At 42.7% G+C, this 19326-nt stretch overlaps 1 protein-coding gene across 3 annotated transcripts in view; it reads right to left on the reverse strand.

Annotated features, from left to right (window-relative positions):
• The window catches only part of MARCHF10 (membrane associated ring-CH-type finger 10), an 85308-nt gene that overhangs the window by 38417 nt on the left and 27565 nt on the right, over nt 1-19326 (reverse strand). For all 3 annotated transcript variants that reach the window (XM_032321379.1, XM_032321380.1, XM_032321381.1), the window contains one exon: nt 6515-6686. In XM_032321379.1, the coding sequence (XP_032177270.1) occupies nt 6515-6686 (172 nt within the window). The remainder of the gene's footprint in view (nt 1-6514; nt 6687-19326) is intronic.

The raw sequence follows: 19326 nt of genomic DNA on the forward strand, positions 1-19326 counted from the left end.
GGCTGAGTGTGGGCATCTGATGGAGTCACGATCCAGAGGGACCCCCTCGTGCGTGACAGATTTCTCAGCTCTGCCATGAACCAGCTGGGTCACCTTGGATCAACTGCTTACCTTCTCAAAACCTGTTTCCTCATCTGCAAAATGAGACAGGTGTTTTCTCTAGCCTTGTTCCTCTAAGGGTGGTCCTTCGACCACCAGCATGGATGTCCCCTGCCAGCTCAGCTCCTTAGACATGCAGAATCTCGGCCCACCCAAACCTACCTAATCAGAACCTGCAGCTTCTCAGGGTCCCCAGATATCTTTCATCAACTTTAAAGTTCTAGAAGCAAGGCTCTGAGATGGGTATCCAAACCTCTATGATGACAGTCACCTGTAGTGCTTGTTAAAGACGTGGTTTTGCAGGCGGCTTTATTGGAGATTCTGAGATTCTGATGCTCTGGGTCAGGAATAGGAACCCGGAATGTGCGTTTCAATCATGTATTTCCCTACTGATTCTTATCAGGGAAATTTGGGAAAGAGTGCAGCTGAAATCAGTTCCAATTCTAAAATGCCATCATTCCACGAACCATCCAGTTGAAAATCATTACCTCCACTATAATGCAGGAGGCGGTGTCTCAGTCCTTATTTACTTGTATCCTGTGTAGAATCTGATGCGATTATCTGTTCCTTCATTTCCAAATGCCTCCCTAGGCTCCTGGAGTGGCTCCTACTTTCCATATCGTTTCTCTGTGATTGTCTTGTCCTTCTGTCCTTTCTCCACATTATCTCTGCTTGCTCCATACACTCTCTCAGGAAAGACACTCTTCGGGCCCCTTGCACTCCAGGCCCTTGAATTCCTGCTGGCGGCCGGGAGCTCTCCGCTGAGCCACAGACCTGGATCATCAGGTGCTTCCTGGCGTTTCTTTCTGGCCAGCCTGCCTGCCCCTCAAACTCAACACTCACGGAAGGTGGTCCACTCTCTTTTTGCTTTCTTAGCCTCGGCAAAGGCGTCCTTCACTGGCCTAGTTTCCTAGGCCAGAACTCCAGCTTCTCTTTTGTTCCTCCTTTTTTCTTATCCTCACACCCAAGGGTCACCAAGTTCTGCCAGGTGTACTTCCTTGAACATTCTCAAGCCCAGTCCTTCTCCCCCCACCCCACCCCCCACCCCCGACCCAAATCCCTCTGCTTTTAATCCAGGCTCAGCCCTTGTTTCTCTCTGGGTGTACTGTACCTACAGTTTGTCTGGTGCCTCAGCCTCTGTCAGACTGCCCTCACCCTCCAGCAGCCCCCTTTCCATGTTGGTCTGCTTTTAAAAATGCCAGTTGAATTGCATCACTTCCCACTTAGATCCCCTCTCTGGCTGATTCTGGGACATTCAAGGCCCTTGGGGACCTGGTCTTTGCCTACCTACAGGGTGTCTGCTTTATAGTCTACACTTCCTAAAGCAGAGTTTCTCAAACTCAAATGTGCCTACAGACATTGCAGAGATCTTATTAAAGGCAAGTTCAGGTTCAGTAAATCTGGGCTGGGACCTGAGGTTCTGCATTCCTAACAAGCTCTCTGGTGATGCCTCTGCTATAGTCTGGGGATGCTTCAAGGCCCAAGGCCCTAGACTACTTGCCATTCTTCGACATGTGTCTGTCTTTCCCCCTCTTTTTTGTCTCTCTCTTCCATGCCTTTGCATACTCTATACCTCCTCTGGGGCACATCATTCTTGCCTTCCCCGCTGGCTACGTCTCCTGTCCTTTAGGAATTACACCCCACTTGTCCCTGACCACAAGCTCGTGGAACTTACCTTTGTAGGGACATGGTGTCCTGCCCTCCCACTAAGCTGTGAGTCCCTGGAGGACCGGTTCTGTTTGTTTTATTTTTTCTGTGGCCCCGGCACCCATGCAGCACCTGACAGGTAAGCATGCAGTGAGCAGAATGTTAAAGTGCAGAATGAATGGGTGATGGATGAGGAAATTAAAGCATCCTGGTATCTTTCTCCTTGGGACAGCAGGGCTGATTGGATGGATTTGTAACATCCCAGAGGTACTGGAGAAGTACATGACCTCACTGATAATCAAATAGTTGTTTTTTTTTTTTTTTTTTTTTAAGATTATTTATTTACTTACTTATGTGATCTCTACATACAGTGTGGAGCTTGAACTCATGACCCCAAGATCAAGAGTTGCATGCTCTTCTGATTGAACCACCCAGCCTAAAATTTTTTCTAGTGAAGCTGTAACCTCTCTTACATTTCATACTAAAATGACTTTGGTTGAGCGGCTCATAAGAAGATGCCAACCCTGGAGCAGCAGGTGGTGGTGGGAGTAGGCTTGAGGGAGGACTGGGGTCTGACCTTACCTAAGGCTTAGGCTCTCCCCAAGATTTTAATTTTCCTGTCTACCTGGTGAGGTAGGTAATAAACTCGATTTTACTGATGAGGAAACTGAGTTCAAAGAAGTTGCCAGCTCACATTCAGAGGGCTATAAAGTGGTAGGCCAGGAGGATTCTGAGCCAGCACTTCAAATTCTGGACTCTGTGACGTCCCTGAGCCCCACTGTCTCAGAAGCATTACCATAAACGACTGGGAATTGATTCTCTCTATAAAAGTGGGAGCACTCACTTATTTGCTTTTTTTCTAACTTGGGCAGATGGCCTGGAAAATTGTTGGGCACCAGTGGACCTGCCTGGAAATTCATTAATCTTGGCCTTTTGAGAAAATCTTCATCAGGATTTATTTGCAAGGTAAGTTATGAAGATTTGGGATTTGCCTCAAATTTCTCTTCCAGGCTGCCCCACAAATAAATATTTCACAACTCAAAAGAGACAAAAGTTATGTTAGATATTTATCTTTTTAAATCTAAATTCACTGCTCTTTCTCAGCTTTACAAGAACACATCTTCATGATAAGCCATTATTAAGCTGAATAGGTTTTGCTACTCCTACAAATGTGAATCTGGTAATGACTAACATTGGACTCCGTAATAAGTGAGGATAATTTCAGAACTCTTGGCTTTGTTTTAAAGGGCAAGGTTTTGGAAGCAGGCTCCAGGACTCCATCCAGATCCGTTTTCCTGGCACATAACTAGGAGATGGTGCCCAAGCTCTAGGTGACAGGAGAGGGCACACTCATTTCCCGTGTGCCTGGAACTGAGGCAGAGAGGTCTGCAGGACTCCAGGCGCCAGAACCCCACAGCACAATGGCCTTTGGATGCCTCTATGCGTCCTGGAAAGGAGAGGTGGCTCCTTTACAACTCAGGCTAGGGCTGGGTGGGGTCTAGGATGCAGGCAGGAGTCCAGGAGTTGGAGGCCACCATAGCTCCCTGCACTTTTCTGTCCCCCAGCATTCGCTGGGCCTGCAGACTGCTCTGCTTCTCACAGACCCAAACAGAACTCTGAAGTAGAAATATGTAACACTGCTAGGCTTCTCTTCCACCTTGTATCAGTGTTCACCTTGCTCATGAAATAGGGTTTCTGAATCCACTGCACATCAGACACAGCTGGGTCTTGACTCACTGCCTGAATTTTCCATGTCTTTTTGGAGACAAAGCAAATCTCTGGCTTGGTGAATGCTTTCTGATTATTCATTTTTTCCCCTTTTGTGTTTTGCTTTGTAAATTCAGGGTGTAGCCAAAGTGTCTATACCTACATTTATATCAGGATTTAAAGAATACAACTCTGATTTTTGGTAAAGGGAAATAAGATTGAGGGAAGGCGGGGGACAACATTAAGACAAAGAAAACCAGGTTTTCTAGTTCATTCTCTAGTGAATACAACTCTCACATTCTAGAGATCATAATGCTATGATTTACCAAGTGCTTATGGTATCCGGCACCATTATAATGGCTGAGCATATGTTTTATCATTGAATCTTTACAGCAGTCCCAGCAGGTAGGATCTGTTTTCACCCCCTACTTTACAGATGAGGAAGCTGAGGCACAGAGAAGTCACTTGCCCAAAGGCCACACAGCAAATAAGAAATGGGGCCAGATGCATTTTGACTCTAAAGCACTTGCCAAACACTACATGGAGGGAGATAGTATGGAGAATCACAGGCCAACTCACTTAGCAACAGTTCCGTGGAAGACACAAACTTAATTTAAAATGCGTGAATTCTTTCTAATAGAGTGTGAAGACCAGTGAAAATCTGACACCTTCTCAGTTATAAATATATTTGTAGAGGGCACCATTGGTTCCTATATTTTAAGTAGCCTTAGAACCTAGGGGTTCTAGATGGTAGTTCACATGGACATAAGAAAAATCTCCTTTATGTCATGGGTTTCCATTACATAGATTTGCATGTAAGGCAGGCCACATTTCCCAGCTATATTATTGTATTCAGGATACAATAGCATAGCTCAGTGGGGGAAGGTTAGCCTATGACATAGATGTTGCAAAGGAATTTCTTTGGGTTTGATGCTTCAGTTCTGCACAGAACCCCAGTTCTGAAACGGGAAGAAGGTTTGGTGATTCACTGCCGACTTTGGATCACCCCCAGAAAGCTTTAGGAAAATATTTCTCTACAGAGGTGAAGGAAAGCAGGAACCTGACCTGTGAATTCACCCAGTGAACTGAATCAATGTGTCCAGATAATTCAGGCCCCAAATCATCTTTTTTCTCCAATAGCAGGGTATTCATTTGATTCCCCCCCCAACCCCCGCCCTGAGTTGCTAGCGCCACTCAACTAGACTTTTCCTGAAAAGATTCTGCTTAAATTCTCACCATGTCTCTGGGCTCTCATTTCGCTGTGCTAATTAAGGAACTCTGAGGGTGCATCTACACATGTAAAATGAGTGGATCTGAACACACCAACGCTTTGCTTTTGGCCAGCTTCGCGAATGCTGTTAGTTTGCTGCGCGACTGCTTCGGCTTCTGTGGCAACTGGCATCAGTCACCAGGACTGGTAGCCTTACTGGACAGCCGGGGCCCAGTCCGGCTTCTGCCTGCGTGGGTCTTGGACATGGTCTAGGGTCCTAAGAGGACAATAAAGGCACTGCTTTTTCAAAAGCTTTTCCTACAAGTAACATCCCTCATTTGATGAAATAGATATCTTTCTGCCAACTTGGCTTTCCTGCCTAAACCTTGGTGTTTTCCAGGCTAGTAATTCTTCAAACGTGATGTTTTATAGAATATAAAGTGAATTAATTCTTCCTTTTGTCAGTGTTGTAAGTTCCATATGGAGTTTGCTTAGTCAGAGAAGCATCTGTATTAATCACACAGACCAAAATCATCTTGTGGACCTCAACTGTACATCTTAATGACTTTTCTCCACAGATGAGAAAGCAGCCCCTGCGAATAGCTACCCTGTTTTGGTAAGAAGGCTAGAAATTACATTGAATGAATGAAATTGCATTATTCGAACTTAAATTCAATTTTTTTTCTATTAAAAACATCCCCAGTTCAATAAATTACAATGTGTATTTTGAAATATTTGGGGAATGATCTTATCTGCTCTATTCCATTCTTAAACAGCTGAATTAAAACCTTTCTTTCTACTAAAAATTTTCAAAATGAGAAGTTGTTAAGTATTGATGATACTTTCCCCTGATTAAATAAGGAAAAAGAATTCAGGCTTTGCTTGAAAGGACATCATTTCAGAAGTCAATTTGGTTTTGGGTTTTTTTTTTAACTTCATTAAAGCAACAAAATGTGGGTGGTTAATCTGAGGGAAAGCTGCCATTTTCTAAAAATGCATTAAGACTTAACTGGACGGGTGGTTGCATGACAAGAGCTATTTAGGATTAGAAAGTAGTTGTGATTTGTATTTAAATGAATTGTATGCTATTTACAAATTCCTCGGCAGTTAATTTGGATCGTTTCCACTCTACTGTAAGCAGAAGGCAGACCTTTCTGCTTAGTTACCCCAACTTCGAAGTCTGTTCCCAGAGGAATCAAGTTTGTCCTCCATATGTTGGCTTTGATGGGGATGAGCCCGAGGGACTCTACGCTTTTACTTGAATTTATCCTCTTTTTGGATACTATTAAATCACTCCTGCCTCAAGCAGAGGACTGGTCTCCGCTTCAAAGGCAGCTAAAGAGTGAGTTATTTACCAAATCACACAAAAGGGAGGATTTATCAAGCCCCTTTTCTCCCAGAGAGGACAACCCCAGAACTGGAGGACTTTATTACTCTCTTTCTTGGCTATAAATTATGGCATTCAGATGCTTTTGAAAGCTTCTCTTCATGCTCTTGCTTGAGTCATAAAATTTGATACCTGGGGCCAAATGCCTTTTATTCACCCCCTCCCTCCCCAAGGGTGAAGAAGATGAAAAAGTGCCCATTCTAGGCAAGTGCCACACAAAGCCAATGATTGGTCAGAAAATATGGGCAGTGAGAACAGTTACTCTACGTAATTCACACTTCCTTGACCTGCTATTCTATCCTGAAATGAATTTTACCATTTGCATAAGATCACTGGACCCTCCAAAGCCTGAAGTCCCCACTGGGAGAACACTAAGTAGAGCCAACAGCACCAATCTGACTGTTGTCATTACCTATAATACTGGGATTTTAGATTTTGTGAGTTTCAGTAACTCAGCCACTCACCTGAAGAGGGTTTGCTGGGGCTTGCTTTCTCCACTTTCCTTGGAGTCATAGTACTTTTATGTTTCTGTTTGACTGATGTTTGGTCAATTGCTGGAAGTTTGGAATCACACTTAACCGCAGAACTCTTGGTGGATGGTCTTGGTTCAGCCAGAGGATCCTCCTCACCAGAACTCTACCAAAAAGGAAAGGTGTCTGAGTATCAGTGCCGAGTAGGTCATCTTTGCTATGCAGAGGAGAGACGAGCTGAATGCATGGACTCCTTCAGCACGAACACTGGAGCATCCTGCCACGCTTAATATGCCCTTTTACCAGGGAGATTTTGATGGACTGTATCCATTTAGAAGTATCAATTAGAAATAATAGCAAAGTTAATGAGTCTATTTTGCAGAACACTATAAAAAGAAGGCACTTCTGTGAGTTCATCTTTTAGAACATTATGAAAAGAATGCATTTCTGACCCTTGCGGAAACCCAACCAGCTCATGTTAAAGGCTACATATGAAAGCAGGAGAAGCAATCAATGCCCTTAAACTTCTTGCTTTTGTTATTTGAACCACTTTGGGGGTGGGTAAGGAAAAATGTTCCTTCCGGTAATCATATACTTAACGATGAAAAGGAAATTTACATAGTGTGTTGGGACTGAAAAGATGGGACCTCAGTTTAATATTCTGAATTACTGTGTGCAGTCTAAGACTAATCTTCAAAGTCCCTTACTTGTCAGTTCTCTATAAAGAAGTCAATATAAATTTATGCCCAGCCAAATCATGATTCCGGCAGTGTCAGAGCAGCTTGGCACAGCCTTCCCAACACAACAAAAATGATCCAGACGTTCATCGTTTTATCCTTTGCCACAACTACACCCACCAAAGAAATAATAAAAGCAGTGAAAATGGCTATGGGAAGCCTGGTCATGAGAGGGGAGTTAAGTCCTACGTTATGATTTTTTTAAAAGATTTATTTATTTTGGGAGGGAGGGGTGGAGGAGGAAGGGGACAATAGCCCCAGGCAGGGTTTGCTGCCAGGTCCATGAGATCCGGACCTGAGCCCAAACCAAGAGCCAGACACTCAACCAACTGAACCACCGAGGCGCACACACCGCCCCCCCCCCCCCGCCTTGTGGTTATAGGTCCTGGTGGTATGATTTGTAAAACACTGCAACATACAAAACCCCAAGGTTCCCCCCCCACCCCGCTTAGTTCTGCCACAGGCACATTAGTCCAGTATTGGAAGGTCCTCTGTAGGCAAGAGTGCTGTATTAACGCCCCTTCTCCGCTCCCCAGCTGTGGCAGTGTGTATTGATCTCCCTCACCGTTCTCGCTGACAGTAGTGGCATTTTCATCTCAAGGCTCCTGACTCAGGAAAATACTCTGAGTAGCTTTGAATCACTGGGCTCAACGTAAGACAAACTGAACTCTAAGAAAAGTCCCCTACTTGTCAGTCTTCTCCAAAGAACTCTGAATAAATCTACAGGTGGACAGATCATTATCCTCTAAGATTATAAGTCCTGTTTTGTAATTTAGAGTCTGGATACAGCCTTCAAACAAGTAACTATTGTTTCTCTCTGTCACTTCAGAAAACAAATCAGATAAGGGACAGGGAAAAGAAAGGACTTAATGAATCGGTTCTCCATTTTCCTTTTTGATTTGAGAATTTAATAGAAATCCTTGAAAATGATTGTGACATGTCAAAGATGAAGCCTTATTTTGTACCTGAGCATGAGACAGGCTGTTTTCAGAGAACGAAATGTGGGTAGGTTTTAATTATGATGCCTAAGACCATGAACTCGTGATGGAATTTCTTCCACAAACTGCCCAAAACAAACACCTGCCATGAGGGTGTGCATAATCCGACTCCTGCAAGGGTCTGTTCTTCAGCCCTCCCGCCCTCCCTCCTTCCTTCCCTCCCTCCCTCCCTCCTCTTTTAAAAGATTTTACTTATTTATTTCAGAGAGGGAGAAAGAGAGCACAAGAGCGCACAAACTGGGGAGACTGGCAGGGGGAGAGGGAGAAGCAGACTCCCTGCTGAGCAGGGAGCCCCCCCCCCCCCTTGCGGGCTCAACCCCTGGACCTTGAGATGAGGGCCTGAGCCAATGGCAGATGCTTCACCGACTGGCCCCCCTCAACCCTTTATTTCTAACCAATGCAAAGACAGAAAAGATGCTCTGGGCTCAGACTACCAATACCCTCAGTTGACAGTATCAGGAACAGCAATGGTGTCCACCATTACTGGTGGGTTCATCACCCTCAGCCAGGGCAGGTTTCTTTGCTTGCCCTAGGCAGTGGTGAACTGGGAGGAGTGGGTTGGTGACAAGACTTTTTATTGGGTGGGTGTTAAGCCATATTTATTGTTCCTTCATCCACTCATACCTCAAGCCTTTAATAGCACCAAAGGTGAAAGAAAGTTTGGCCCCTAGACAGTGCCTATTACAATGGAATTGTGTGCTTCTGAATACATCCTTTTCTGGTTCCTGGTTCCATAAAACTTACTTACTTCTGGTTGGTAATCATTCCAAAAAGTCCAGAAATGGCAGCTGAAAGAGGGTGTTTTGTCAGCAGGAAACTAAAGTCACAATGGCAGGAACTATAATACTTATGAATGTGCTTGCTTCTCTGAGTCATCGTAAGTAAATCATTTCAACTTTCTGTGCCTTTATTCACGTCCTCTTATGATCTGCCATTTTCCTCTATCCTCTTCTATGGAAACTCATCATATTATCCAGGGAAGAGGATCCTTGATGGGACAAGTCATAGTAACTCAATTCTGGCACTAAAGCATAGTATTCAGGACTTCCTGGGAGTGAATCCTGGCCCTTTCATGGAGTTATTTTGTGATATAGGGTTAGTTTTAGTTCATCTCTCTGCTTCTCAGATTTTTTTCATCCATGAACAATAGTGGTCTACCTTTTGGTGGTTCTTTGAGGACTGAATGAGTTAAGATGTGTTGATAGCACTTAGAACAGTGCCAAGCATCCAGTAAGTGCCATGCAAGTGTTGGCTTTTGCAATTAGTTGTTCATTCATGTTCAGCCATTAAACTAGCTAACTACTGAATATTAACTACATATTGTTGAAAGCAAAACCAAATCCCCAATGAAACATTCTATTGGATTGTCACCTAATCCCAAGAAATGGGAGCAGAGAACGTGGATCAGTTCCTTCATTGGGCTCTTGGTTTCTTTCAAAAGCTATATAATTTATGAATATCAGTAGTCAGTAGAAATGTATCTAGTCTTAAGAAAACACGGTACGATTTCTTTTTCACACAGTAAATGGAAAACATTTACAATGTTTAGAGATTATCAAACAATAATAATTAAATTATTTTATTTAAAGTTGATTTTAAAACAGTCTTTTCCTCTTGTAATTTTGAATAGTAATTACAATTTTCATTCCTTTCCCCATATGTTCCTAAGTTGAAATGTCACATGGAGGTGGAGGCAACAGCACACTGCTATTCCTTTGAGGGAAGAAAAGCAGCTCTGTCTTTCAAAATCCAAGTCTAAAATGTTTTTAAAAGAATGAACTAGAAAAAACTTTAAAAAATCAAGCTATGTGATACATGTGAGGATTTTTTTCTCTACTTGTAATTTGGTGAGAAAGTCCTAATGAAGCCATGTGACCTAAAAGAAGTTATTGTCAAAATTAACATTTTCTAGAGCATTATTATATTTGTACTTAACATTTTCCAAAAATCCCAACTTGCTCTTCTGGCCTAATAGAGATATTACCTTGCCCTGGGCTAGGCTCTCTCAAAAGACAGAATCTCTTTCTTTCTCTTTCTCTCTTCCGAAAAGGAAAAATCTCTTTCTCTCTCAGAGAAGGAATCACATGAGGAAGAGAAGGAACTTCTGTCAGAGAATGCAGTGGCACTGGGCACTGGAGTAATGGCTTAGTGATGCTATAATGATTCTAGTTAGGCCTGGGAGATGGAGACCCAAAGGTTGGGAGTGGAATGCATTTCCTGAGGGATGTAAGAATGATGAGATTTTTTATATGAGACCTAACAATGTCGAGTCTGGAAAGGCAAGGTGACAGTGAAAAGAGATGATTAGTAGAGCAAAGGAGACTGAAGTAGTCAGAGACAGAAAAGACCAACTTATCTTTCAGCTCTTGCCTGATGGCTCATTTCCAAGACCCAGGAAACTGATTCTCTACTGGTATGCCACCTCCTTCCCTCCCCCACTGTGTGCTGCTGAATTCTGATTGATGGAGACACTAAACCCATTTTGCCACATGTCATGTGATGGGAAGCTGGGCTGAGCAGATCTTCTGACATGGTGTAGACCAGGGTACAACCTGCTGGGAATAAGAGGGAACAGGAAAAGAGTAATGTCAAGCTAGTGCCAGAGAAAAGACCGTGTGGTTTTGACATTCAAAATGATTGTGTTTTCATGAGAGTATGAAGGACCGTGATCAAGATGGTGGTCCTCAACATTCAAACAGTATCAACATGGGAAGGATGACCAAGGGACTGTGGGTGCAAATGTGTACTTTCAAAGTCTCCAAACTCCACACCCATATTGTGCCTCAAACACAAAAACAGCCTTAGAAAATTGAGGGTAGCTCATATAAACAGCATTCTGGATAGGGAGGCCCCCTTTGTGTATTCAAGAACCATAAAGTTAGCATGTTCTACTCAGAATACTGGTCGTATCACAAAGCAGGCTAAACTTTCTCTTATCTAGAAAAACTCTAAGAGCAGCAAAGCCCTGCCCATGTTCAGGACAGTTTTGAGCTTACTAGAATTGTAAACTTCAACAACAGTAAAGAACAAGGATCAGTGACCCTTTTTGGGTTTGACGTTTTTTGTGCGGGGTTGTTTGTTTGTTTTTTGGACTCAGGTACCACCTGCCAGAATCAGATTGCTGCTTAACCCCATTTGTCTCTCCCTCCTGAAGATATGGCTGCCAGATGGGGCTGGGTAAGAGCAGGATCAACAATAAACCTTGGTCTCCATTTTTGCCACAAGATGCTTTTTGGAGTCAGATGGGCTGTCACATGTATAAATATCGTGCACACTGGTCTATACCATTGACTTTGGTAAAGAGACACCCACCCACCCCCCCGCTGCCAACCTGCCATTGTCTGTGATTCTCATGCTAGCAGGTTAGAATGACTCAGCCTGAGACACTGATCTGAAAGCAGTAGTGGCCTTGATGATTAATGTCTGATGACCACTGGGTCTGCTCGCTGAAGGACGGGCATGTGGGACTCTTGAGTTGGCTTTGTGCTTACTGTCCATCTCACTATAGAATGGCCTCTGGGTGAAACTCAGAGCTGCAAGCTACTGAAATAGCAAACATGACAGATTTCCTGACACTTGCTAGGTATTCCTTGTAATGCAAATTGATCCCTTGTGTGTTGTAGACATACCTGGGTGGTGACACATTTTTATACTTTTGGGGACAAGTATGTATGCTATTCTCTGGGATAGAGTTCTTTGTGGTGGGCAGTGGGTAAGGAAGTGGTATGTGGCCGGAAAATGTTGGATTTTTAAAATTTGAATGCTACAGTGTAGTGTTTATTTATTAAAAGGTTTATTTATTTATTAAAAGATTTATTTGATAGAGAAAACAAGCAGGGGGAGCAGCAGACAGAGGGAGAGGAAGAAGCAGATTCCCTGCTGAGCAGGGAGTCCAACATGGGGCTCGATCCCAGGACCCTGAGATGATGACCTGAGCCACCCAGGTGCCCCCAGTGTAGTGTTTAGTAGCACACTGAGACTGCCCTCAGTGGGTATTTCTCACGGGCAGTGTGGCTACAATGTTTTTCTCCTCCATTCTTTATTTGAATTCACATTCCCCTTTTAGCTGAGAGGAGCATCTGAGGAACGTGAAAGATTTGGCCACCAAATGGAGATCACCTACAAGATTACCTCCTACTCAAAAGAATATATCTAAAATGTGGGAATTAGGGGCACCTGGGTGGCTCAGTGGTTTAAGCCGCTGCCTTCAGCTCAGGTCATGATCTCAGGGTCCTGGGATCGGGTCCCGCATCGGGCTCTCTGCTCGGCGGAGAGCCTGCTTCCCTCTCTCTCTCTCTGCCTGCCTCTCCATCTACTTGTGATTTCTCTCTGTCAAATAAATAAATAAAATCTTAAAATAAATAAATAAATAAATAAATAAATAAATAAAATAAAATGTGGGAATTAACTGAGAAGTATCATTTGCAACTACTATGTCTTCAACCCCATGCTAGGCACCATGAAGGAATCTGAAGACAAAAAGCTTGCAGTGGGAGAGAGAAGATTATACCATACGAGCAAAATGCAAAACAACATTTAATTAAGCGATCAGTTGGGTGGCACCAATCTGAATTCCAAAGGAACTCACAGAAAACGATGTGAAGTCAAGGCAGGGTTCACGAGGCAGGTGGTGGTTTCTGGAACCTGAAGGATGACTAGTAACTGAATCGATTAGAGGCAGCACAGGAGGCAAGGTATGGATGGAGTAAGAAGTCAGGCGTGATTCTCAGACAGCAGGGCAAGGGGCCAGAGCAGAGAGTGTGGGAGGAGCGGGAGAACAAAAGCTGGATAGCAAGGTAGGGTCAGTTGGTGGGGAAGGGGCTCTGAGACTCAAGCAAAGGATTGAGAGTCAATATAATAGAGGCTGGAAGTCTGAGTAGAAAAATGCTTAGCACGGTGTTAAGACTAGCATCTATCTTTCAGAGCGGGAAAATAAAGCATCCCTTCCAGATTTGCCAGTGAAATAATCTTTTTGTAGTTTCAGTGGCCTATTTTTATAAAGTATAATTCTTCATTACAAAAGAAATGCATGTTCATAATGGAAAAACAAAGACAAGCCTAAGAAAATTAAAAACCTTCAAAACTGCATTAACCTTGAAATAAAAACTGCAAATAGCTTGGTCTGTATTCTTTAAGACTCCCTTTTCATGACTGTGTTGGAGGCAACCAGCTTTCCACCGAGAAACACCTTCTCAAGTAATGAGTTGAAGCTAGATATGGCCGCCCACCTTGAACTGAACCCCTGCCACTGGATGTGAACTCAGGAGGGAAGTCTCACCAGCCGGTGGGAGTGGGAGTGATCTGTGCATTCTGCTTCAGTGTCTGGCTCAGCACTTCCCGTTGCAAGGTAACAACTTTGAAAGTCGGGTGTTGAAGACAATCGAACCATTATCAGCCTGTCTCTGAAAGTCCTGGTGGAGGAGAGCTGCCTGCCTGCCGATCTGGTTCATCTAGCCTGAAGTGTCACAGGCACAAGAACTTCCGTCTTGTAGGAGCTGCCATGCTTTGGGTCCTGTTGCCACAGCCACTGACCTTATTCTAACACACATCAGTGCATACGTATGAATAGGATTAAAAAATAGAATTGTTCCATATCTACTGTTTCACTTAATGATACAGTGCATCAACAGATACGTGTTTAAAATTTTTTTAGTCTTAATTTGAAGATTTTCAGATCTACAGAGAAGTTGAAAGAATAGTAAAAGTAACACCCATTACTCTTGGGCACCTCTGTTGGTTAAGCAGCTGCTTTTGGCTCAAGTCATAATCCTGGAGTCCTGAGATGGAGTCCTGCATTGGGCTCCCAGCTCAGTGGGGAGTCTGCTTCTCCCTCTGACCCTCCCCCTTCTCATGCTTTCTCTCTCAAATTAAAAAAAAAAGGGGAGGGGGCGCCTGGGTGGCTCAGTGGGTTAAGGCCTCTGCCTTCCGCTCGGGTCATGGTCTCAGGGTCCTGGGATTGAGCCCCGCATCCGGCTCTCTGCTCGGCGGGTAGCCTGCTTCCCTGTCTCTCTCTCTGCCTGCCTCTCTGCCTACTTGTGATTTCTCTGTCAAATAAATAAAAAGGAAAAAATTTAAAAAAAAAAAAGAATCTTTAAAAAAAACCAAACACCCATTACTCTTTAGCTTGTCAGGTTGCATGTGTGTGCTCTCATGCATGTGCTCTCTATGTATTCTTTTTCTGAAGAATTTCAAAGCAGCTAGACTTCATGATACTTCACCCTAAATACTTAAACATGCATCTCCTATCAAAACATTCTCCTACAAAGCTACAATATCGTTTATCTTACCTAAGAAAATGTAACAATTCCATGACATTGTCTAATATGTGGAGCATATTTAGATTGTCCAAAAATGTCTTTTTAACTGTTGGTTTTGATCTGTGATCCAATCAGAGTACATGCATTGCATGCAGTTTTATGTCCCTTTAGTCTTTGGTTTTCCTTTTTCCTTTTTTCATTTTATAAAAAAGATCTTATTTATCTGACAGAGATCGCAAGCAGGCAGAGAGGCAGGCAGAGAGAGAGGGGGAAAGCAGGCTCCCTGCTGAGCAGAGAGCCCGATGTGGGACTCGATCCCAGGACCCTGAGATCACGACCTGAGCTGAAGGCAGGGGCTTAGCCCACTGAGCCACCCAGGTGCCCCTTTTTTCATGTTTTTTTTACTGTTTTCAAGAGTCCCAGCCTCATAGGTCTTAGGTTCCGAATTTGATTGTGTCCTCATAATAAAATTCACATTAACCATTTTCGGTATGCATATTCTATAGGTGGTGTGATATTCTTTATAACATCACAAGTCAGCACCTCACAATGCTGTTTGATAATTCTGTTTGATCTCTAGGGAAAAGTGGTGACTACCAGATTTCTTCAATGTAAAGTTATATTCCCCCCCATTGCAATTAGTAGGTAATCTTATAGATGATTCTTTGACACTGACTAGCCTATTCATAAACAACATTTTACCCAATGATTTTAGCATCTTTGGATGTACTTTTCCCGATTTTATAATAACACAGAGATAGCAAAATGATGATTTTTCTAATTCTGTCATTTCTTCTATAAGTAATAGTTGGCATTCTTCTCTAAAGGAGAAATCCTCCCCTTCTCTTTTATTTGTGTATGTAATTTATTTATTATCATTGTGGTCTCAAGGATATATTTTACTCAGTTACCTCATCACATTACTTGATGCTCAGAATGTACCAAAAATGGTTCATTGAGTTTGACTTTTGACTTGTCTTTGAGCACTTCTTTGCTTTCTGGTATAATAAAATATCATAGTTTTGCCTTGTATTTTACCTGTCTCAGGCCTGGAACCCAAGAAGCTCTGGGTCCTTTTAGTTAAGACAGTACTTAGGAATTAATATTTGTGAGGTGCATTCATTGCTAGTGGCATAGCATTGTTCCTCAATCCTTTCAATAAAATTTATTAGAAATACGTATTTTAAAAATCATGAATTCACAGTGATATTTCTTATTAAAATATAACACTGTAAGGAACTTTCCCTTCCTTTAATAATTTTATATTTGTATTTTATGTTTATGCCTTAATTATATTAATATTTTTTGTTTTAGTCTGTAATAAATGTGAAATAATGTGAAAATTACAATACAAATATTACTCTAAGACTAAACCCACTATATAAAGTTCATTTTTTCTTGGTAGTTCTCTTTATCTTCATAATATACTCCTCAATTACTGGATGGATCTATCATAATTCTTTCTGTTGGTCATATTCTTTGCTTCCAGCTTTTTGCTATAATAAATAATGCTATGATGAATATTCTTATAGATTTATACACATCTTTAATTATCTCCTTAAGTTTCCCAAAGTGGGAATTTATATTAGTAGATTAAAATCATTACAAAGATTTAAAGTTTTTTGTTCCCAAATTGTCTGCCAGAAATATTGGTGTCAATTTACATTTCTAGATGTGTATGAGAATGCCAGTTTCTCTAGAACTTTTCCAACTATTCCTCTTTTTAAAAGTCTTGGTCGGGGTGGCCTGGGGTGGCTCAGTGGGTTAAGCCTCTGCTTTGGCTCAGGTCATGATCTCAGGGTCCTAGGATCGAGCCCTGCATCAGGCTCTCTGCTTGGCGGGGAGCCTGCTTCCTCCTCTCTCTCTGCCTGCCTCTCTGCCTACTTGTGATCTCTGTCTGTCAAATAAATAAATAAAGTCTTTTAAAAAAAAGTCTGTCATTTTGGAAAAAGATTATAATTTTGATTAGTTACTCATACATAATTTTAATTTCATTATTACACAGGCTCATTTATCTCACCAACTTAGTATATTCCACCTAGTTCTTAAAAGGGTCTGAGATGACTTAAAAGTTGAACTTAAAACCATTTTAGAAAATAGAACAAGAGGGGTCCTGGATGGTGTAGTTTGTTAAGCATCCAACTCTTAGTCTTGGCTCAGGTCATAATCTCAAGGTCTTGAGATGAAGCCCCATGTTGGGTTCTGCAATCAGTGCAGTCTGCTTAAGACTCTCTCTCCCTCCCCCCACTGCTCTGTGTCTCTCTCTCTTTCTAAAATAAATAAAATCATTTTTTAAAAAAATGGAACAAGAGGGCGCCTGGGTGGCTCAGTGGGTTAAGCCGCTGCCTTTGGCTCAGGTCATGATCTCGGGGTCCTGGGATCGAGTCCCGCATCGGGCTCTCTGCTCAGCAGGGAGCCTGCTTCCTCCTCTCTCTCTCTCTCTCTGCCTGCTTCTCTGCCTACTTGTGATCTCTCTGTCAAATAAATAAATAAAATCTTTAAAAAAAAAATGGAACAAGAAAAGGCAAGACTAATTTATGGGGAAAGCAGAATAGCAGAGAGGGGACAGGCATAAGAAGTGGCTAAAAAGGGCGCATAAGGAGTCTTCATGCGGTGATGAAAACTTGACGGGGGTTTGGGTTACATGGTTTTGTTGTGTTTTTTTTGGAGGGGTTATATGGTTACATGCATTTGTCAAAACTCATTATTACTGTAAAAAACTGTCATATTACTGTCAAAACTCATTACTACTGTTAAAATTTTCACAATTCATTACAGGTAATTCCTACCTCTAAACTGAAAAAACAAACAAACAAACAAACATGAACAATCATAACCACAAAAGCTGTAACAAATATTCAGTGCTAGTTAATGATGTACCTATTGAAGGGTTTTGGGGTGGGGGTGAGGGCAGGATGACTGCAACTGGCTTGAAATGCACCAGAACACAAGGTGGATCAGTGGTTGGATAGATCAATATGTGATAAAGCAAATATAACAAAATGTCAACAATTGTAGACTGTGAGTGGTGGCTATATGGATATTCACTACACAATTCTGTCAACTGTTCTATATGTTTTGAAGCTCTCAGAGTAAAATATTAAGAAATGGAGCAGTAGTATAGATATATAGATATCGCTGGGCTGCTGGGATAAACTAGGTACTTGGTGGGAACACTGCCAGTTTTCTTTTTATGGCTCATAATAAACATTTCATTAGATTTAAAATGTTTCCTTCATGTTATCATCTGGTAACAATGAGAGATCAATGATCAATATAGGAAAGTCAATGTGAGATAAATTTTATTTTATTTTTTATTTATTTTTTTAAAAGATTTTATTTATTTGACAGAGATCACAAGTAAGCAGAGAGGCAGGCAGAGAGAGAGAGAGGAGGAAGCAGGCTCCCTGCTGAGCAGAGAACCCGATGCGGGGCTCGATCCCAGGACCCTGGGATTGTGACCTGAGCCGAAGGCAGAGGCTTTAACCCACTGAGCCACCCAGGCACCCCTGTGAGATAAATTTTAAAAGATACCTCCCACACTTGGTGCTTTAGGAGGAACATAAATTCATACTAACCAGTGACTCTTCGTGGAAAAGGCAATATAGCCACATACATTGGGGTATGGGAATGAAATGAGTAAAAACCAAAGACTTGGTTTCTTAACAGAGCTTACAGTCTAGGTAGGAAGGTAGATCATTTATCAAATAAGTCATTAAATGTAAAATTACATGTCCTAAATTTAAAAAAGAGGGGGAAGCATATGGACAAGCCTCAGAAGATAGGGTAGAAGGGCCCTAATCTAGTTGGGGGAGGGGCAGTTTGGAAAAACCTCTCTGAGGAAGAGACCTGGGCTGGCATCGGAGGCATAATGGGAAGGCAGGGTGTGTGTGTTAGAAGAGGGAACAGCATGTACAAAGACTCCTTAGCAGAAGGTGGCCTGGCAACATAGGAGGACCCAAAGCCAGTGTGGATGGAGCAGTACAGCAGGCAAGATCTGACAGGGCCTTGTTGGCTCCATGATGGATTTTGGTTTCTATTCTGAAAGTACAGAAAGCCACAGAAGGGGTTGAAGTGGGCCAGGGTTCCACTCATCACTATCACTCTACTTGCAGTAGGGAAAGAGGGATTTAGGGGGAGGAGCAGAAGAGATGACTTGGCTAGGAGATCTCCTAACCTACTTAGGAAATGGAAGAGAAGCACACACAGATTAAAAAGCTATTGGGGAGGGCGCCTGCGTGGCTCAGTGGGTTAAGCCACTGCCTTCGGCTCAGGTCGTGATCTCAGGGTCCTGGGATCGAGTCCCGCATTGGGCTCTCTGCTCAGCAGGGAGCCTGTTTCCTCCTCTCTCTCTCTCTGCCTGCCTCTCTGCCTACTTGTGATCTCTCTCTGTCAAATAAATAAATAAAATCTTAAAAAAAAAAAAAAAAAGCTATTGGGAAGTAAAATGGCAAGACTTGGTGACTGAATTGAATATGAGGGTAAGGGGGAGAGAAAGTGCCAGATTCTGATGATGCTGCACAAAAGCAAGCGTGAAGGGCCAGGTTGGGGACTACAGTATTGCTTCTGTGGAGACTTCCAAGTAGAAGTATTAAGTAAACAGTTGAATATTCAGCCCTGGAGATTACAAGTGAGTTCTGGGTTGGATATAGAGATCTGGGAGTCATTGCAGTTAGAATCTTGGCTTGGCAAGTTTTAATTTTGAGAAGGTGAGGGGCGCCTGGGTGGCACAGTGGGTTAAAGCCTCTGCCTTCGGCTCAGGTCATGATCCCGGAGTTCTGGGATCGAGCCCCGCATGGGGCTCTCTGCTCAGC

Source organism: Mustela erminea, chromosome 18 (genome assembly GCF_009829155.1).
Source record: "Mustela erminea isolate mMusErm1 chromosome 18, mMusErm1.Pri, whole genome shotgun sequence".
Lineage (NCBI taxonomy): Eukaryota > Metazoa > Chordata > Mammalia > Carnivora > Mustelidae > Mustela > Mustela erminea.